The sequence below is a fragment of the Acanthochromis polyacanthus genome, chromosome 19, assembly GCF_021347895.1.
Source record: "Acanthochromis polyacanthus isolate Apoly-LR-REF ecotype Palm Island chromosome 19, KAUST_Apoly_ChrSc, whole genome shotgun sequence".
Lineage (NCBI taxonomy): Eukaryota > Metazoa > Chordata > Actinopteri > Pomacentridae > Acanthochromis > Acanthochromis polyacanthus.
This window is the reverse complement of record NC_067131.1, coordinates 19,780,225-19,802,499: the sequence shown is the minus strand read 5'-3', so window position 1 is coordinate 19,802,499 and position 22,275 is coordinate 19,780,225. Positions and strand designations below refer to the sequence as shown.

Below are 22,275 nucleotides of genomic sequence, written 5' to 3'. Positions count from 1 at the left end.
CAAGTTTAATTCAGATCCCTTTCACTTCTTTGTCTCTGTCAGTGGGAAGGAGCTGATCCAGTCTTCAGGTGCCAGACTGAGGTTACTGGTGGCCAGGTCAGCCTGGATGGCTGAGGCCATACGGACTGAATGCTGACCCTGCATTTGTTAAGAGACTATTGATGCACCATCGGCACTTAAATTTGGCTGTGAGAGCTTGTTGAACATTCAAGTTCAGGATATGAAGAACAAAAATGCACTATGAAATGAGCTACGTCCTGATTGAACTGGCTACCAGGTTTTGTATGGTCAACGTTGTTTTGCAGCTTTTTAATTTACATGATAAATGCATGATAGTAATTATTGATGTGTATGTGTGAAACTTTTATCCAGTGAACAAGGTGTTTGGAAGTTTGACTCAGATATTTTAAACTTGCTTGGTGTGGTTGGGTCAGGGTTGGATTCCAACTTGCCATTCTTTTCTTTAGATGTCTTCTGAGTCAAGCCTATAGACTGTATAGAAAAAATAGACAAAGTGACCCTGACATCTCCTGTTAGTTTATAGACTGTTATATTGAAGTCTAGAGTGTGGAATTTGGTCGTCGCCATGTTGCTCTTTTAAAATCTGTCAGGGGAACCCAAAAAATACAATGCATAGTGAAATGATATGGTCACAAGGTAGCCTCACCTTAAAACATACCCTGCTTTATCATCTATTTTACTCTAAATGGAATTGTGATTTCCTTTTTTAAAAAAAACATCATTCTGTCTTTAAGGAGACTTGAAACTTGCTGTCGAGTCATAAACATACTAAAACAAACTTTATTGAGGAAACAAATCAAGTGAGAAGTAGGCTCATTTTCCCATAGACTTCGACGTAATCAGATTTTACACTGCCCGTCCAAAAAAAGAGTCGCACACTAATATTTCACTGGACTACCTTTCGCTTTGAGTATGGCATGCATTCACTGTGGCATTGTTTTGCTAAGCTTCTGCAATGTCATAGCCTTTATTTCTGTCCAGAGTTGACTCAATTCTCTACCAAGATCTTGTATTGATGATGTGAGAGTTGGACCACTCCACAAAGTCTTCTCCAGAACATCCCAAAAATTCTCAGTGGGGCTGAGGTCTAGACTCTGTGGAGGCCAATCCATGTGTGAAAATGATGTCTCATGCTCCCTGATCCACTCATTCACAATGTGAGCCCCATGAATACTGATATCATCTTGGAACATGTCCCTGCCATCAGGGAAGAAAAACTCCATTGATGGAAAGACCTGGTCATTCAGTATATTCAGGTCGTCAGCTGACCTCATTCTTTGATAACACAATGTTGCTGAACCTGACCAACCCCAGATCACAACCCTAACCACACCCGCCTCTCTTCTTACCCCGATGTGCCCATCACTTTGGAAAAGGGTAAATCTGGACTCATCAGACCACATGACCTTCTTCCATTGCTCCAGAGTCCAATCTTTATGCTGTATCGCAAACTGAAGACTTTTTCCTTCTTCTTCTTGTTTTCTTATATGATTTCACCAAACATTTAAATGATCTCCAATCATGATCATTCAATAGTTTGTTCCGATCACATTTCTTCCTTGAAGATGATGGTTCACCACTATCCTTCTGGTTGTAATGATGCGTCGGACAGTTCTTTACCTGATTTAAGCAGTTTCAGAAATCTCCTTGGCTGTTTTCTTTGCTTGATGCAGGCCAATAATTTGACCATTATGAGACAGATTGACAACCTTTCCACAACCACAGGATATGTTTTCTGACACAGTTGTTGAAGAAATGAGAAGCTCCTCAATGCATCAGGTAGGGTTAAATAAGATGTTGCACTTGAAACATATTCATCATTGCAATAATCATCCAATGGAAGGCTTTTACCTATTTGCTTTGTTAAATCCAGGTGGCAACTTTGTTTTGGACAAGCAGTGTATTTTGTATTCAGAGGAATCACCCCGGTGGGCCTGGGATCTTTCTGCATGGAGTTTGCATGTTCTCCCTGTGCATGCGTGGGTTTTCTCCGGGTACTCCGGCTTCCTCCCACAGTCCAAAAACATGCTGAGGTTATTTGGTGACTCTAAATTGCCTGTAGGTATGAATGTGAAAGTGATTGTTCGTCTGTCTATGTAGCCCTGCGACGGACTGGCGACCTGTCCAGGGTGTCCCCTGCCTTCGCCCGAGTCAGCTGGGATAGGCTCCAGCACCCCCCGCGACATTGTATAGAGAATGGATGGATGGATGGAGGAATCACCCCCTACTGGCTGTTAGAAATAATTCAGTTTTTTAATACAGTCAATGGACCAGTCCTTATTAAAGCAGTATTTTTAATTCTAAGCCAGTTATGAAAGATCTCAATGCCCTAAATGCAGTGATTCCTAAACCTTCAAAGGACCACAGGAGTGAGAGACCAAATGCAGTTACAAACACAGGACAATATGCAACAATATCACACTGTTAGCTACTACCAGCAGAATGTCGCAGTTGCTTGCCCAACAAAGGTCAGCTTCCATTTCTACCAGCACAACTGAATGAGTGCACCAGAGAAGACAGAAGGCTCTCCACAGGTCGCTTCAGTAAGAAAAAATGAGAGAAACCTACATGGAAGACTCCTCGTTTTGTAAAGTTGGTCTGCAGTTCTAAATAATACCATACATCATTTGTCTAAACTAAACCGTAATGTCATTCCCATTCTTGATCTTTTGTATAATTTTATTCTTTAACTGGTTAAAATAATGATTATGGGATAGTTGTTACATGTTAAACCATAAAAATATATCAGCACTTTTTAGTCCTTTTCATTGTCTTGAAAGTCTCTTTTCATGAGCTCTCATTTCCCATGATGGCCTATAGTTTTAGAACATTAGCACATGGATTTATTTCTTCTTTAGCTTTCTGATTTCAAATCTGTTTCAGCAATAAATATATGTTAGTCCTCTATATTTGTAATTTCCATTCAGACACACTGAAACAATCAATCAGTATGTTTTTGGCAGAAAGGCAAGGCGGGAATGGAGGCTACACAATAAACGTAAACACAGTTTTCATGTTCACGTTCTAGTTCAACTGGCCATCAGAATACTACAACAGGACAAAAAAGACAAGGAGATCCAGGTGCTGAAGTCTACATGATTTGGTTTAGTTTTTATGTCTAAAACCTAAATTATTCTTCTGTGCATCCTTCAGTCCGCATAGATAGATACTCCATGCTGGCGTTATCTTGAAATAATGAGTACAAGGTGACTTAGCTGAGCATTCTTGGTATCTGTGTGCATGTCTATGTGAAACATGACTTTCAAGGTGGAACAACCTATTCTAATTTATAACACCTTTTGCCATATTCAGTGAATACCTCTTCACGGCCCACAGGCTGTCTGTGTGCTGAAAGAAAATCTGGTGCTCACCCTGACTGTGTAAATAGGAAAAAAAAGATTTCTTCATTCAACTCTGTTCCAGCTTGTCTCATGCACATTCAAGGTACTGCACAGATAAGTCATGGATTAGCGTCACCATTCGGCATTCATGCTGTCAACATTTTAGGATTTTTGAAACCCCCTGCCACATATTTTTTGCAGTCAAGGGTTTTTGTGTAGCAGCAGCTTGTACAGCAGCTCCTAGAAGAAGAACTGTGAAGAAGTTAGTTTCAGTGCAACTGAGCTCTGCTTCTTCACTCACAAACACCAAGACTGTCTGCTATCTTCTCTATCACCTCAGCATCTAGAGGTTTCTCCAAGTACTAATGATTGTAGCTACAGAGTTCTTCAGGTCTTGTCCCATAGAAACACAGCTCAGCTCATATTCCCACACTGATTCTCTCCAGATACAGTTCACTCTGACAAAATTAGAATTGCTCTTGTGGCTATTACTGTCACTTGTATGTATATTATATTATTATTATTACAGTATAGATACAGGTTGAAGTTGTGTGATGTCACAGAACTCTATGTACCTGTAAGCAGTAGCTACCACTAGTGATGTGGAATTGCATAGTCCCAAACAACAACTTCAGGTGCTGAAAAATAAAGTCTTGGGAGAAGTCCCAAAAACTGTAGTTCCTCAAATGTGAAGTTGAGGCTGCTCCAAAAGTGAGTTAGTCCTTACAGTATATGTTTACAGTCTCTAAAATTAATTTCCCTGTTCATGACAAATGTACAGGGGTGAATTTTATATAACTGACCCATTTAAATTGCATGAAGTCTTAGAGTTATGCTTTTTTTAAGGGAGTGGATGCTTTGAGTGACGGATGGGTACAATCACAGAACAGTCCATGGCCTAGGGGTGCTTGCATGGTCCACCTCAGCTCCACTCACACTACACCTCTTTGCTCATTTTAGGATTATCCAGGAGTTGAGGGCTTCCACAGTTACCAGTCAGACATTACCACACTGAGCTTCAAAGCCATTCTGCAGGAAACAATTAGATGTCATCATAGAGGTTATCTGTCTTTACATACAGTGGTGGAAAAAAGTTTTTGGACACCCCATGCATTTGTGAAATATTGCATTAAGAGTAACTCTTAGGTCTTCAAGTGCTATTTCTTTTGGTACAGTCACAACCAAAATACTAAAAAAAAAAAAAAAAAATTAAAAAAGCCATTAAAAACTTTAAATTGATTTGTTCTGTAAAAATACGTAAGAAATGTTGAGTATTGGGTCATTTTGGTACCAGTGATCCACTAATGAAGGTCCTGCTTGTATTTAAAGACACAGTCTTTGTTGCCATGCTTTATGTCTATAGTCAGCCAGCCCGATCTCACGAGGATTCGTGAAACTGTCACGTAAGTTTTAGTTTCGGTTTCGTGCGCACCAACACGATTTCGTCATGTTTTTCGTGCCGCTCACCACGAAATGCGCACCAATGTATTTTAAACGGCGGACTTTTCGTGCCACTCAGAACGTATTTCAAAAGAATGTGTATATTATATTTTAATGTAAAACCGTGGCGAATCCAACGCTATATTTTGCATGACATCGTTCCTAAACATAACCCTAACCATAACCATAACCATAACCTAACCATAAGCCGGTGGTACACTTACCAATTTGCATAGGAATTTCAAGAATGTCCGGCGGCCGGCGGCCGCAAACGCGATCACACAAGCAGTATACGCCGATGGACAGCTTAGATCGTCATGAATCCGCCGGTATAAACCACTTTCAGATGTGATTACCACAGCAAAAAACATTTCGTGGTGAGCGGCACGAAAAACATGACGAAATCGTGTTGGTGCGCACGAAACCGAAACTAAAACTTACGTGACAGTTTCACGAATCCCCGTGAGACCTGAGTCAGCACATTAGAAAGTTCTTTCAGAAACAAAAAAATCTGAAACAAGGAACCGAATGCAGGAAATATGCCTGAAGATTCAGATTCTCAGCCAGGAAGGGTACAGCTGCCAGACAGCCAGGAAGTGCAGATGCAGTCCTTCAACACTTGGATACACTCTGCAGAAATACAGACAAACCAACAGCTTGGAGGACAAACCAAGACTCGGGTGTCCAAGGGTTTTGCTTTGTTTTGTTTTGTTTTGTTTTTTTAGCAAGAAATGGTCACATCCTGACCCACATGTGCAGGGAAAACCACCCAGTGACATCACAGGAGCTTCTGCAGCAGTGGTCAAATCAAACTGGTGTCCAGTATTCCACCCGCACTGTACTTGGCCGACTTTTAGATTAAGGTCCTACAACACTGTCAAGAAGCCCCTGATCAATGAGAAACAGAGGTTTGCCTAGTGTTGTTGGGCCCAAGCACACAAGAGCTGGACAGCCAGGAACTGGAAGAGGATTCTGTGGTCAGATGAGTTCAGTTTTCAGCTTTATCTTCCTCCTGCTACTGTGAGGGTATGCAGAAGGCCAGGAGAAGCATTATCTCCAGCATGTACATTACCTAGTGGCAAGCATGGTGGAGGCAGCATCATAGTTTGGGGATGCATGAGTGCTGCTGGTGTTAGTCATTTCACAGTCTGTGGTGCTACACTGAACTCTGCCAGGTACTGTGCCTTTCTCTAAACCCTGATGTTCCCTTCTGCACGTGCTCTGTTCCGTCAGGGTCAAAACTGGACATTTCAACAAGATAATTCCCCTTGCCACATATCCAGGGCCAGTAGAACATGGCTGCAGGAGCACAGCGTGGCCAGCTCAATCCCCGGACATGAGCCCCATTGAAAATCTGTGGTGGATCATTAAAAGGTCTGTTTCAAAGTGTAAACTAAAGAATTTATAAGAAATAGAAGCAGTAATTTAAGAAGAATGGGGACAAGATTACCCCTCAACAGTGTGAAAGGCATGTGAGGAACATGCCAGCCAGGAATAGAGCTCTACTGTGTGCTAATGGCAGGACTACTAAACATTAAACTAACTAAACATTGTCTGGTATTTGTTGACTCTGATACCAACAATGTTGAGAACTGACATATCAAAATTGTCGAGAATTTAGTTTTGCTGATTTTTCTTGTAAACAATAAACAAAAAAAACTATCATTTCTATTTATTTACATCTATCTAATGCAGCCACACCTTTTGAAACACAAAAAAGATTTTTCAACAAACATTTAATGACAAGATTTGAGATTGTGTAAAATTTTAAGGACATCTAAAAAAAAAAATTCCATCTCTGTATACTGGGAGTGACAAACACTGCAGTTCCTCACATGAGCACTTGAGGCTGCACCACAAAGCTAGTCAAACCCCCACAGACCCATCCATCCATCCATTCTCTATACACTGCTTTATCCTCACTAGGGTCGCAGGGGGTGCTGGAGTCTATCCCAGCTGACTCGGTCGAAGGCAGGGGACACCCTGGACAGGTCGCCAGTCTGTCGCAGGGCTACATATACAGACAAACAATCACTTTCACATTCACACCTATGGGCAATTTAGAGTAATCAATTAACCTCAGCATATTTTTGGACTGTGGGAGGAAGCTGGAGTACCCGGAGAAAATCCACGCATGCACAGGGAGAACATGCAAACTCCATGCAGCAAGATCCCAGGCCCAGGCCAGGATTTGAACCGGGGATCTTCTTGCTGCAAGGCGAAAGTGCTAACCAGTACTCCACTGTGCAGCCCCCCCACAGACCCCCATGTTAAAATCTCCAGCTTTACCACAGAAGGGAACAACATACAAACAATGCCTATTGTCTATATACTGTAACCACTTCATCCCTTCATGACATCTATAAAAGGAGTTAATTTTTCATAATCCATGCATTTAAATTCTATTAAGGCTTAAAGTTAAGCATAATTACAGCTGTGTCTGCTAAAAGTAACAGGTTGGTACTGACACAGAGACAGAGACGTTTGTATGACCCACATGAACTCCACTCAGGCTCCACCTGTTTGCTTATTTCTAGATTAGGTGGAAGTTATGAGGAGTCAGGCACTGCTGAGATGGTACAGCAAACCTACTGAGCTTCAAAATCACTTGGGGAAACCTATTAGAGAAGTGATGGAGCGGTAATCCAGCTTTACATACAAGGAAGTTCCTGGAAGCTTGTTTGGGCCAAAGCCAGTCTGGCTGTTTCCACCTTCATGCTTTCAGTTTACTGTCTCTTATATTAAGGTGATGATGTAGGAGTGGCACCAGTCTCCCAACCTGAGAAAAGACCATGGAGACCACTGGATGTAGATTTGTGGTCCAAAATTAGGCTGGCTGTTATTGACAATTGACACTTAATTCACATAGATTATGGCCATTGTTTCTACATTGTGTGATAAAATGTTAAACTATTACTTTACAGAGAAGATAAATGCTACAGCCCATACCACCCACCTTACTGTGTATTTGTAATCAGTCAGGTCAAATGTGGGACACATTTGACACATCTGTGGGACACATGTCCTGAAGTGCTGTGAGAGGATCTATGTCAGAGGGCTTCCCTTTAAGTCTATCAGGGATCAGCACATGGTCACTGTAAACATTTGAGGACATCCCACACTCACCAGCTGTCTCACATGCCACACGTCACAAACATACAATTTGCATGTGAACACTGGAACATATGTGCTGGGCCTTCATGTGAGTCATCCTTAGCCAGCGCCTGGTTCTCAGCTCTCCCCTGCACAATTACCAGCAAATTTAAATTTAAAACAAACCAAAAGAAGATACACAATAGTCTGCAACATTTAATTTTTCTGGATATACACCCAAAACTTTGTCATGAGTATTTACATAATCAGATATATCCCAGATTAAACTTTTACAGTAACCCCTTAAGCTTCAGTGTACCGCCGGCGGTACACCTACTAATTTGCATAGGAATTTCAGGAATGTCCGACGGCTGCAAACACGATTATACAAACACTATACACCGATGGAAAGCTTAGATTCTCATGAATCCGCCGGCATAAACCACTTTCAGATGCGATTACCACAGCGGGTGAGAAAAACACATTTGTCCGACAAAAGCAAATATTCATCCATCCGTTCTCTATACACGGCTTCAACGCACACAGCGCGACTCACATTTCCGGGTTTATTATTACACACAAAAAAAAAGATTCCATAAAAAACGGCCATAATCCAACCTTTTACATCCAGATGACACAAGCCAGTAAACTATTTTATCCAAAACATGTCCTGAAGTCGGTATAAAATCCCCGAATCGGTCATTTTCAAGGAAATGCACCTCGCGATGCCCGTCCAATATTCCCTGTATTTTCGTAATTTTTTTTATTTAAAAATAGAATATTAGCGATTTTTTTGTACTGAAAACGGCTGGAATTGACTGAAGCTTAAACCTGCTTGAAATAAAGTCACAATAAACGTTTTGTTTCAGCAAATTCAATCACCATTTGATCTTCTGGTGTCTTCTTGTTGACAGTCTTTATGGCTATAATCTATCCTGGGCCTTATCTGACAGTGTTCCTACTGAAAGAGATCAGAAAGAGACTCATTTAGTGCGTGGCCCTAAACGTGAGTAATGGCCTCTGAATGAGGGGATCATCATTCCTGAATCTGATCATCAGCTGGGGGGACACTGAGCCATTCATCAGCAGGACGATCTTGGGAATTTGATCCCTTTTGTTGGAGCTGATTGATTCGAGATCATCTCAGATTAATCCTAATAGAGGAATAAACATCGATCTGAGTGTTAACTCTGAGTCACTGTCCAAACAGCAAAGAACGTCTTGCGTTTTGTGGAAATGTGCACATTAACGGGGGAGCTTTTGAAAACGCGCTTCATGTGCGTCACGGCTTCGTGCTTCGTTTGCTCTCCAGCGACTGGCCTTCTACTGATAACAGACAGCTGGACAGAGAAACACATGATGTGGAACAACGACGACAAAACATCATAATATAATTTTATTTGGTTGGCCTCTAATCGGTGCCTGTTGGAGAATCATGGCACCGAAGGGAAGAAGATTGATTGTTTACTATGTTTATGCTAAATTAATTTATTTTAGCATAAAATCTATGATAATAACACTATAAACTAACATCATACACGATATTAAATGATGCTTAAGTGGAAGTTTCTACAAGCACTCCCAGGCTTATATTTTCTGATAAAAATCTATTTAAAAGGTTAAGTAAGCGAACCGACCTCTGAGATTCTCTAACTAAGACATACAAATAAAGGGGAAATTAGTCTTTACTTTAAAAAAAAATCTTTATCGCTGACTCTCGGGTCGTTTTCACCTTTCCTTCGTGTTTTTTTCCAACATCAATCACGCCCCAATCATCTCTTGCTGTTAGCTAAATACAAAGACAGCCTGTCATCACAAGCAGCGCCCTTATCTCCCACCGTCCCACAGGTGTAGAGCTCAGTCTACCCTCTCCAGAAATGACAGCAGCAGCTCTACGCCTCTGCGTCCTTCTCGCTCTCCAGTTGAGATGCGTCACCCCGCTGGTGATCCCGCAGCACAGAGGGACGGCAGGGAAGCAGAACGGGTTGGATGTCACAAATACAGCGAGTCAGAAGCTGAACACGTTGTTCAGTCTGAAAAATTTACCCCGTGGACCAGCGACGGCTCCTCGGAAGAAAGCACCTCAGTTTATGCTGGATCTTTTTATCGCAGTGTCAGTTTCCGATGGGACCCTAAAAAGCCAGAAGGAGATTCTGGAAGGAAACATAGTGCGAAGTTTTGAAGATAAAGGTAAGCAGAAGAAAATATTATCATTTCTTAGAAAAAGACATCATTAGGTTTGTAGGGTAACCTTTAATACTGTGAATAAGTGTGCGTAATTATCACCCAAAGTTACGTTTACGCACGTTTGCGCAAGGGAACGTGTCTGTTCCTTTAATAAGACATTATTTTATCTCTCTAAAGATGTTGATTGGATATATTGTCGTCTGCAGGTCATGCTGGAGAGAGGTTTCACTTCTTCAACTTGTCGTCTTTCGGCAGAGAGGAGAGGATGATCAAAGTGGAGTTCCGCTGGTTCAGAAAGAAACAGAAGTTTTACCTCGGAAAGTCACACGGCCCACATTTCTATAAGGTCAGCTGGTCTGAGGGAGCATATATTAGATCTGTGATTACGTAGATATGTTTAAAAAAATTTTAGTGTTGATTTTAGAGCACAAAATGCTCTATAATCTAAAACATTTTGACTGAAGTTTTGATGTTGCTTGATTCAGTATTTTGGAGACTACAGTAATGCTCCATGACACAGAGCACAACTAAGATCAGTCATCCTGCATCAGTGGGAACATTTAATACTTGCAGGACTTTCACACAGATTTGAAGGTTTTGGTGAGAGATTGACTGGATGCAGTTCAGTGGACTAACATCAGTGTGTTCTGACTGTCCATGCAGGTGGATCTATATGAGGTGTTGGACAGCAGAGTGAAGCCATGGAGAGGAAACCTCATCACCTCCAGACTGGTGCCCATGTACACACAAGGATGGGAGGTCTTCAATGTCACTCAAATGGTAACACACTACCTTAAAATATTGAAAATTTTTAGGATTATTTTTTGTCCGATTTAAAAAAAATAATTACAATTTTTCAAATTTTTTAGGATATTTTTGGAGGAGTTTTTTGTGAATTTGTTTAAATAATTTATTGAATATTTGTAGGATTGGTTGTCCTATTTTTAAACTATAATTTCATTCTAATTTTTCAATTATTTAAGGGTATTTTTGGAGGAGTTTCTTGGTGAATTTCTTTAAACAATTTATTGAACATATTTAGTATCTTTTTACCTCCGCCAGGAGGTTATGTAATCACCGGAGTTTGTTTGTCTGTCCGTCTGTGTGTGTGTGTGTCCGTGTGTCTGTTTGTCTGTTAACAGCATAACTCAAAAAGTCACGGACGGATTTTCACCAAATTTTTACAGGATGTCCGGAAGAGCAAGAGTAAGAATCGATTAGATTTTGGAGGTGATCCGAATCACCATCTAGATCCAGGAATTTTTTGAAGGTCGAAGGACAATTGAGAGATGGCCGCCAGTTATGCTGTTAACAGACAAACAGACACACGGACACACACACACACAGACGGACAGACAAACGGCATGGCGGAGGTATGCGGTCTCCGAGTGCTTTTCTAGTTTCTATTTTTATTCTAAGTTTTAATTATAATTTTTCATTTTTTTTCAATTTTTTTTGAGGATATGTTTGGAGAAGTGTTTTCAGTGAATTTCTTTAAATAATTTATCGAATATTTTAAGGATTATGTTTTGTCCTATTTTTTTAATTGTCATTTTTATCATACTTTTCCTACTTTTTTCTTTTTTAGGATATTTTTTGGAGGAGTTTTTTGGTGAATTTCTTTAAATAATTAATTTACTATTGTAAGGATTATTTTGTCCTATTTTTTAATTGCATTTTTATTATATTTTTTCTACTTTTTTAGGATATTTCTTGGAGGAGGTTTTTTTGTGAAATATCTGAATTCATATTTTAACAGAGATTTTTGCTTTTATCCTCTCTGGCTCGGTACTGTTTCCCTATCATTGCTCAAATGTTGCAATTTCTGTTAAGGCACTATTCTGTTGTTTAGTCATTTCTAGTTCAAATTATTTGTTAAACTAGTTTTAATCATAGCAAAGTGGCTTGGTGGTTAGCACTGTTGCCTTGCAGCTGGAAGATCCCCTGGTTCGCATCCCGGCCTTCCCTTTCTGTATGGAGTTTTGCATGTTGTCCCTGTGCTTGCGTGGGTTTTCTCTAGCTTCTCCGGCTTCTTCCCACAGCTGAGGTTAATTGGTGATTCTAAACTGTCCATAGCTGTGAACAGGAAGTGTGATTGTTTGTCTGTATGTGGCCCTGCGACCTGTCCAGGGTGTCCCCTACCTTCACCCTAAGTTGGCTGGGATAGGCTTCAGTCCCCCTGCAACCCTAATGAAGATTCATCAGTGTATAGATTATGAGCCATGCTTTGACTTTCAGGTATCTAGGTGGATCCGGAACAGTCAGGAGAGCAACGGCATCCTGGTGGTGACAACGCTTCCATCTGGTAACTGGATGGATTCGGTGGTGCCTTCATCTAAAAAGAATGCAGAGCTGTCAGACACAAACGCCTACTTGGTCATATTCTCACATGATGGGAGGACAGCAGCATCAAACCAGTCATACCTGGGTAAGATGGTGTGGGGTGTGTGAGTGTGCATTTTTGGTAGTTTGGTTTTAAAAATGTACATTTTGATTTTCAGTTGTGATTTTACAGTACATCTCAGTATCCTAACCCAAACTTTCCCTCCATAGCTCAACCTGCTGCAGCAGTACCTGATCCTCACCACATCCGCAGCAGGAGGCGACGTGCATCTTCAGGCTTCGTGGCCCAAGGTGGCTCCCTGTCCTGCCAGCGGGTTCCCCTCTTTGTTGACTTCGACGAGATTGGCTGGTCGGGTTGGATCATCTCTCCGCGCGGATACAACGCCTACCACTGCAAAGGCTCCTGTCCATTCCCTCTTGGCGGAGGCCTCAGTGCCACCAACCACGCCACGGTGCGCTCCATCATGCACGCCCTTAAGCTCTCTAGCAATGAAGTGGGAGCTCCCTGCTGTGTGCCCGACAGACTCCAGTCTATCAGTCTGTTATATTTTGATGATCAGGAGAACGTGGTTTTGAAGCAGTATGACGACATGGTGGCGTTAAGCTGCGGCTGTCATTGACTGGATGAGCCTCCTGTATGAATGCACTGTCACAACAACAACATGCACTACTGTTCCAAAGTTTTGGGCCACTTAGAAATGCCATTATTTTTGAAAGAAGAGCAGTTTTTTCAATGAAGATGACATTAATCAGAAAGACAGTCTAGACATAAATGACTTTTCAAGCCCGAAATGGCTGCTTTTTAATGGAGTATCTACATGGGGTAGATACCATTGAATGAATTAGAAACACAGTCTAGGCATAGTATATGTAGTAAATGAGTATTCTAGGTGGAAACAGATGATTTTTAATGGAATATCTACCTAGGGGCACAGAGGAACATTTCCAGCAACCATGTGTTCTAATGGTACATTGTGTTAGCTAATGGTATTTAAATGCTAATTGATGATTAGAAAACCCTTCTGTAGTTTTGATATAACTTGAATAAAAGTGTGAATTGCCTGGGTAACCCCAAACTTTTGAACGGTAGTGTACATAAAAGCTATGTTGGTTTGCAGCACAGAATATCTGTTACTCAAGGCGGTAAGATTGTAAGATACCTATTTTTTTGGCCTGCACTTCTCTTACGGAAATATGGCCTACAAATTTCTTGTCTGGTGAAACTCATCGCAAGTTTCTTTAGTTTTACATATAAAAATAGCAACATAACTGCATTTAGCGGAAACTACCAAACATAGGACTTTCCCCCAGGAGACTAGAGTCTAAGTCCCATTATTTTGTCCTGCTACACTTTGTTGTGGTAGTTGCCATTTTTTGTCAGTAATTTTAGTCAGTATTTGCTTTGGTTTATGCTACAAAGCTACATAGATTAAGTTTAGACACCATAGGTCAAGATTTGGTTCAAAACACACAATAATGAGCCTCTGAAAACTTACGCGTCCCACAATTTCACTGCTTTTTTGGCGAAAATAACATATTTGGTGCCGTGGACCAGTGTAGATGTCACACATTTTGGCTTGAGACTCGGCTGTCTGCACTCTTGAACACTGGGACTGTGAGGGATGGGATAGTGATGATTTGCTGTATTTTCGTGCATATGTTTAAATACTGTATTATTTTGAGAAATAAAAGATGTACAGCTATTGATCACTGACCCTTTGTAATCCAAGGATCCCAGACTATTTTGTTTTTGATATTTAACTGACAAAATTGCTAATAAATATATGCAAATAGAGACAAACAATTTGGACAGCTGTCTCAGTTCAGTGACTGTCCATGTTGTTTACACAGCATAGGAAGTCCCATTAAATATACCTTTTTCCCCCATGTAAAGGCCCTGTCACACTCTAGTGCAGTGGTTGGCAACTGGCGGCCCGCGGGCCAAAACTGGCCCATCAGGAATAATATCTGGCCCGCCAGGTAATTTTGAAAATTTGATTTGGCACAGAGCCAAGCCAGTCCGTCACCGTAACACGAAAGTCGCGTGGTCGGCTGCTGCCAGGCATTTCCACGTTTGTGCTACTGGTCGGATACGGTTGTGCCAGCCAGATTTCACTGAGCAACAGATCAGCTGTAGAAGCTCTGCTGCTCGCGGTATTCCCCCCCCCCCCCCCCCCCCCCCGCTCGTGGGATCAGAGCCCACCCCCGCGCTGGTTGGCCTGCTGTTCGATTGTTTACAAACATTTTGGCCCGAAGCCACATCTACTTGCCGACCCCTGCAGTAGAATGTCATGTTCTATGCGTGTATTATTCTCGATCGTGTGGCCAGGCTGAAAAAAAAAATCATAATGCATCTCTGGTGTTGTTCAGGGGGCCGGGCCAAATGTGGAGGCAGCCGTATCCGGTCCGTGGGCCGTAGTTTGGGGACCCCTGCTCTAGCGTATAGAGCCAGCGTCTGAGGAACGTATCGAATATTTCGAAAAATTGTTTATACGCACAACTTTTCAGCGTATGAGGTCGATTTTCGGTTAATGACCGTTAGAGTAACGTGAGCCTAGTGTACCGTCAGCGTATGAGTAGCGTATGAGTAGCGTATGCATAGCGTATGTCAGCGTATGTGAGCGTATGTGATGTGATGTGTATTTGAGTTGGACGTATACCGACATATGAGTAACGTATATCAGCGTACCTCCGACGTATGAGAAACGTATGCGGAACATCAGCCTAACGTATGAGGAGCGTACACAGCTGGTGATGTTGGGACCAACTGTAAGAGCCATAATTGAAAAATAGGAATTTTGAACGGAAGTAAATAGTCTTAAAGTTAGTATATAGTCAGTTAGTTAATAGATAGTTTTGAACTGCATAGGTTTTAGTTTGCCTGGTTACAAAATGTATGTGTATGCCCCTTTAAATTTTGTGTGGAGTCATTATGATACGTTTGCATATGAGCATGAGAGCTGTGACAAAGAAGGGGAGCATAATTTTTTCTACCGGATGAACATGCGGAATGTATCTTTGTTTATTTTTGGTTTTTCTTGAGTAAACAGTTAAACTGAAGTACACCTCATGTTTTTATTCGTGTACGATTAATAACCCTTGACGCAGCTCAGTGGCCTTCAAAGAAGAGGAAAGAGGAAAGGCCACAACATTAGTAGAAAAAAGGGGTGCTCGCAACGAACGACCCGAAAAGGAGCGACATCTCGACATGAAGAAATAAGAAGACGCAAACGTCGGAACGGAATGAGGATTGACGGTAAAGAGTTTCAATCAGAAATGCTGGCTCGCAGTGATGTTCTCCGCGCCGAAAGCCTTCGAAGTCCGTGCATGATTTAGAACGGGGGTCGGCAACCTTTAACACTCAAAGAGCCATTTCGACCCGTTTCCCACAGAAAAGAAAACACCGGGAGCCGCAAAATCCTTTTGGCATTTAAAATGAAGACAACACTACATATATGGCTTTTTACCTCTATACCTTTGTTAATCAGTCGTGATTAATTAATTACAAAGCCTCTAATTAGATAGATTCATTTTTTAAAATTGTGTCCTTCCACTAATATTTATCTTACTTGGTTAATGTCATTTTTGCTCCTGGACCTCATATGTTACGTAATGTTAGCTAGAAATCAATATTTTGTGAATGTCTATTTAACTTGTAAAATCTATTTATCCTAAGCTAATAACTTTTCTCTGGTAAGTCGCTGCCCTATTTTCCAAGACGACACTCTGACTCTCTGACCTGCTGCCCTGTTCTTGCGAGTAACGTGTATTACCCTATCATGAGTACTTTTGACTCAAAGACGTGTCTTTCTTGGAGTGGAGCTTTAATATACAGGCTTGCCATTCTTGAGTACAAAACGATGTGAAACTACAGGTGTTGCTTCTCCAGGAGTAAAATAAAAAAAGGCATGAAACGTGTGGGAATCTGAAGCTCCGTGTTGTTTCTCTGCATCAATTTGCGCTCTCATGTCACAGGGGAAAACCCCAGCAACACATCCGGTGGAGTGACACGGCAAAATAAGAGCGGTAATTTCACAATAAAACTCTACATTAAAATGCATTGAAACGCGCCTGAAAGGCAGAACAATTTATTTTCCAAAGTTACAGGGAGCCACAACAGAGGGCTGAAAGAGCCGCATGCGGCTCCGGAGCCGCGGGTTGCCGACCCCTGATTTAGAAGTTATGTTGCAACAATTGGATGTGTGAAGTTGACGTGTTAAGTTGCTTTACGTATTTGCACATAATTTATGCATGACTTTGCCGAAGAATGGCAGAAGAAGGGAACTTAATTGACGCGGCAGACATGGAAAATAAGAGACAGATTAAGCTGACAGAGAAAGCGCTGCAGGAGAAGCTGCGCAGACTTACTGGAGTCAGAAGAGGCGCGCTAGCCAAAATACATATGTAGCAGGATGAGTTCTGCTTAAGGACATTTTGTGTCCTTTCAGGTAGTGCTGGGCTGTGGGCCAATCGGAACACGCCCACCCACTATGGGGATGGCTAGTGTGACGTCATGGACCACTTCCGTGTCCAAGCCGCGGCGTACCGAATGAAAACACAATGGCAGTAGCGAAAGAACCGGTCACCTTTTTCACTGTGACATCTTATTTTGCGGATTTTCCGAAGTCGGTAAAGCGAGGTCTTAACTCTTACAACTCAAACAGAGTTGTAAGAGTTAGTGTGCTGGCAGGTGGTTTTAAAGGGAAAGTGCAGGCGTCAATGAAAAGGAAAACGTACAGTGTTGAGGTGAGTAGCTAAGTAGTGTAAGCTAACAAACACAGGATGTCAGAAATAAAGCTAGCTTTATTATCTGTGTGAGGTTAAATGTCGTTTACTTGGCTTTGTTAGAGTTGTTATGTTAGATTTGAAAAGTATACTCTAAAGATTCCCAGCAGCACACTCCAGCGCTAACTTCTGCCGGGAGCACATGGCTAATTTGCATATGTAAATAACTACGCATCTCTTTACACTAATCATGAATCCATAACAGTTAAAACAATCTTAGTCAAACATTTTTAGCAAGTCAGTCCAAGTATTGGACTCAATTAAATCCAAGTCACATAGACCCATATCCTAGTCAAGTCGAGTATTTTGGGCAGATTGGTCAAGCAAGTCCAAGTCCCCAAAACTGGGACAAAAGTCTCCCTCGGCAGACTTTATTCTTATAAATTAAAAGTATAAACTTATTATCAGAGACTTTAATCTCGACCACTTTTAGTTTCTTTTGTAATGTGGCCCAAACACTCCTCATAACACAAAAAGATAACATGATTCAAGCGGCTAATACTAGCTAGCGCACGTTAGCTCCCGGCGCTAAATGTATTTTCTAAGATTAGAAATCCGACTTACCTTATCAGTGTCAGCCATCTTCTCTTCTCCTTTTCGTCCAGAGGAAAGTGGTTGAAAGATATCGTTTTATTTACATCATTTCTATTGTTGCAACACAGGACACAACACAGCACCATTATATCGTTGGTTTGGTAGGACACGGAAGTGACGTTTTTGGACACGATGACGTAGTTACTAGCCATCCCCATAAAAAGCTGAGAGGGGTCCCTGTACTCTTTCTCTCTTTCTCTTCTCCTGAGGCTGAAGACACGCCCCTTCCGGCTGCTCGCCCTGCTGCTCTCACCGGCGTTCAAAAACATTCGGCGCGTTACTCTGCTTGGTGTTGTGTAACCACATTTGGGTTGCTAAAGGTAGGGTCTTTACCTCTTGTCTGGTTTATTATGGTCAGGAGCCTGCCTGTATGGTAAATGTTTTTACCATTGTAGGAAGCCATAGCGGCTGGACCGGCTTCTGACGTGCTCTCCTTGTCCTGTGTGTGTGTGTGTGTGTGCGCGTCACGCTGCTGTAACAGAGGTAGGTTCAGTTTCTTTTGTGTTGAGCAGAACTATTTGTCCTGTTTGTAACACCGCCCTTCTGTTTTCCCATGCTGTTTAGTGGCAGCACCAAGGACCCGCTGCTGCTTTGCTTGGCTGCTGCTTTGCTCGGCTGCTGCTTTGCTCGCTGCTTTGTGTACTGCATGTGTACCGCTGTGCTTCGCTTCGCCCGGCCGTGTATCTGTGGCCTGCTACACGGCTAACTGGGGCTAGCTGCTGTTATCTCTCTGCCTCACTCGCTTGGCCTACCTCTATCCGGTGTCAGCTGGGTTTGGACCAAGCAAGTTATGAACTGGGTTATTTTTAACTGTGTTTAGCTCTGTGATTTTAATTGTGGTCTTGTCTGTTTTTTATCTGCGCCCACAGTGGGGACACAGTGTTATTCGTTGGGTTTTGTTTTTTTTCTGTTTTGCCTTATGCCCCTTATTGGTTTAATGTCCAGCTAGTATTGATTTGTTTTTTTCTGTTCTTATTCTGAGTCTTATTTGTTTTTTTTGGATATTTGTTTTCTAGGTTAAAATATTCATTCTGATTTGGTTATTAGTTTAGTTTTTTTGTTTGTTTTCTGTGTTCTCCACTGATTCCCTTCTATGTTTCAGAGGCTGTGTACCTGTGGTCGGAACGTGGTGTCGTCGGTGGTGGTGGTCCCCCTCCCCGTGTGAACCCTGTTTTTTTTTTTTTTTGGTTTAGTTTTGCACGTGTGTGTGTGATCTTTTTTTTTTTTCTTTATTCACTTGGTGACCTCCCTGGGCCCTGTTCCTCCCCTCCGTCGACACACCGCCACATGGTAAGCAGACCTCTGACCCTTTGCACCCCTTTTATCCTTATTTTATCATGTGTTAATTGATTTTAATTAGTTGTGTAAATAAAATTGGATTATTGTACGGGAACAACACGTCTCTCGTTTCATGATATATGAACCTGTGTGCCTCAACGTGCTTTTAAGAGGCAAAGACTTTCCTTGGGGGCTCTCTCCCCAAGGTGGCGTTGTCAAGCTCTACTTAGAAGTTAGCCCTCCTAGCTGCTACGGCGCTCGCCACACATAGCAAGGAGAAAGAAATTGAAAATTTGAACGATGCTGACAATGTGCAAAAGGTGCAAGACTGCATGGAAAATGAGTTGTGTGGACTTACAACCGAGTTTGAAAAGATTACTGAACAAGTGTGGGACCTTCTGTCAGAGGAAGATAAGGATGCAGATGATCACTGGGTTAAACCTAGGAAGTTGGAAATCACTAAGTTTGTGGAAAAAAACGTACAAATGGATTAATGCTTTGCATAAAGGGGAAAAGATTAAGGATGATAAAACAATGGATAAGGATGAAAATGACGACGTAAGCCCTGAGGATAGTGTATCACAGGTGTCAGTGATCAAAGCAGCAAAAGCCAAGAGCTTTTGCTGTTTATTGACCGTCAAGCTAAAATAGCCATGGACCCTCTCTTTGGAGATCTCCAAGACATCAGATCTGCGTTAGCAGGAAAAAACAAGGAAAAGGAGAAGCCAACTATAAAAGGAGGCTTGAAAAGAAGCAGCTTTGTCACCAACATGTCTGTAGAGACAAAATGCCCAGATGCATCAGTAAAGCAGACTACACTGAAAGCTGTTAATGCCTTTGAAACACCATGTCTCTTCTGCCATAAAAATCACATGTTTGAATCTTGTACCACGATAAAAGAGCTGCCTCACAAAGAGCGTGTGGAGTTCCTGAAGACAAAGGGACTTTGCTTTGGATGTCTAACACAAGGGCACCTTAGCAAGACCTGTAAGAAAAGAATGGTATGCAGACAGTGCTCACAGAAACATCCAGATATTCTTCACATGGACAGAGAAAATACATCAGGGTCACCAAAAGATGTTAATGCTCTGAGTGAAGACGTCTCAAGTGCTCAGAAATCTGTAGCTCAGGAAGTGGTTGGCTACACCGGAGCCGGAGAAGCCGAGTGCCTGCTGTCTATTGTTCCAGTGAAGGTGCGAGCTCGCCATGGTGGAAGGTCTGTAGAGACATATGCCTTTATCGACCCCGGCAGCACTGCCACTTTCTGCACCTACGAGCTTCATAAGAAATTAAACGCAAAAGGAAAATCAACTCAGATCCTATTGAGCACTATGAGCCAAGAGAAACCTGGTGAACAGAAACTGATGAACAGTTGCATGTTGTGTGACCTGGAGGTAGGTGGCCTGGAAAATACAGAATACATTGCCTTACCAAAGGTCTTCACACACAACTACATCCTTGTACAAAAAGAAAACATTCCCACCCAGCAACATCTGCAAAGATGGCCCTATCTGAGTGAAGTGAACCTACCACAGATTGATGCCAGTGTTGGTCTGCTCATAGGAGCAAACAACCCAAAAGCAATGGAACCATGGCAAATAATCAATAGCCAAAATGACGGGCCATATGCAATTAAAACAGTGCCAGGTTGGATGGTTTGTGGACCCGTAAATGAAATCACAAACATGGAGAAGACACCTCATTACAGTGTGAATCGAGCCTCTGTGACAGAAATAGAAGAGCTGCTGGTCCAGCAGTATAACACAGATTTTCCTGAACGGTGCTACAATGACAAGCAAGAACTCTCTCAAGAGGATAAGCAGTTTATGCTGGCAGTGCAAAAAACAACAAGATATGAAGATGGACACTATTATGTGGGTCTTCCTTTGAAATCTAACACAGTTAAGATGCCAAACAACTATTGTATGGCAGCGCAGCGAACCGCAAGTCTAAAACGGAAACTACAAAAAATGACATGTTTCGCGAAGACTACAACGGCTTCATGAACAGTCTGCTGGTCAAAGGCTATGCTGAGGAAGTCCCACCAGAACAGCTTAGCCAGAATAACAACAGAATCTGGTATGTCCCTCACCATGGGGTCTATCACCCCAAGAAAAAGAATATGCGCGTGGTCTTTGACTGCACTGCCACATTTCAGGAGATGTCTCTGAATGATGCTTTGCTGCAGGGTCCTGACCTCACCAATTCGCTTATTGGAGTGTTGCTCAGATTTCGTGAAGAGCCAATAGCGATGATGGCTGATATAGAATCAATGTTCTATCAAGTGAGAGTTCCTGAGGCAGATGCTGATTTCTTGAGATTTTTGTGGTGGCCAAATGGTGACCTACATGCACCACTGAAGGAGTATTGGATGGTCGTGCACCTTTTTGGTGCAACCTCCTCCCCTAGTGTTGCTTGTTATGCGTTACGAAGGACAGCAGAAGACAGAAAAGACACTGCGGCTCCAGAAGCGGTCGAAACAGTCCAACGTAATTTTTACATGGACGATTGTTTAAAATCTGTGTGTTCAGAGCAAAAAGCTATTGCCTTGGTGAAGAACCTGCAAGACTTGTGCGCAGAAGGAGGTTTTAACCTCACAAAATGGGTGAGCAACAACAGAAAGGTCGTATCATCCATTCCTGAAGAACACAGAGCCAATGAGCTAAAGAATCTAGACCTCACACATGATGCTCTGCCCACAGAACGAGCTCTCGGTGTACAGTGGGATACAGAGAATGATTCATTCACATACAGCATCCATCTGCAGGACAAGCCGATGACCAGAAGAGGAATTCTGTCTGTCGTGAATTCCATCTACGACCCTCTCGGCTTCCTGGCACCGGTCGTGCTTCCTGCGAAGCTTCTTTTGAGAGATCTGTGCAAAGAAAAACAAGGATGGGATGGTGACATCGGTAGAGGAAATGCTGATCGATGGTGTAGGTGGCTAAAAGATCTTACTCACCTCTCAGACTTCAACATACGAAGATGTCTTAAGCCTCTGGATTTTGGACAGACAACCAAAGCTCAGCTGCATCATTTTTCAGATGCGAGCGAAAGCGCGTATGGCACCGCATCTTATTTGGTGTTAGTGAATAATCAGTGAAGAATCCACTGTGCTTTTGTATTTGGAAAGTCACGAGTTGCACCTCTTAAGCCGATCACAATTCCGAGACTGGAGTTAACTGCAGCTGTC

General features: G+C 42.2%; 2 protein-coding genes across 3 annotated transcripts in view; both read left to right on the top strand.

The window, feature by feature from the left end:
- The window catches only part of LOC110970692 (ras-associating and dilute domain-containing protein-like), a 37,206-nt gene extending 34,419 nt beyond the window's left edge, over positions 1-2,787 (top strand). For both annotated transcript variants that reach the window (XM_051939865.1, XM_051939866.1), the window contains exon 18: positions 43-2,787. In XM_051939865.1, the coding sequence (XP_051795825.1) occupies positions 43-136 (94 nt within the window). In that variant the 3' untranslated portion in view covers positions 137-2,787. The remainder of the gene's footprint in view (positions 1-42) is intronic.
- Positions 2,788-9,707: 6,920 nt separating this feature from the next.
- Positions 9,708-14,132, top strand: LOC110970694 (bone morphogenetic protein 2-like). The gene is made up of 5 exons (XM_022220997.2): positions 9,708-10,085; positions 10,289-10,428; positions 10,746-10,862; positions 12,321-12,510; positions 12,636-14,132. Exons 1-5 carry the CDS (start codon positions 9,773-9,775, stop codon positions 13,043-13,045), a joined length of 1,170 nt encoding a protein of 389 aa, XP_022076689.2. The 5' UTR covers positions 9,708-9,772; the 3' UTR covers positions 13,046-14,132.
- The last annotated feature ends 8,143 nt before the right edge of the window (positions 14,133-22,275 follow it).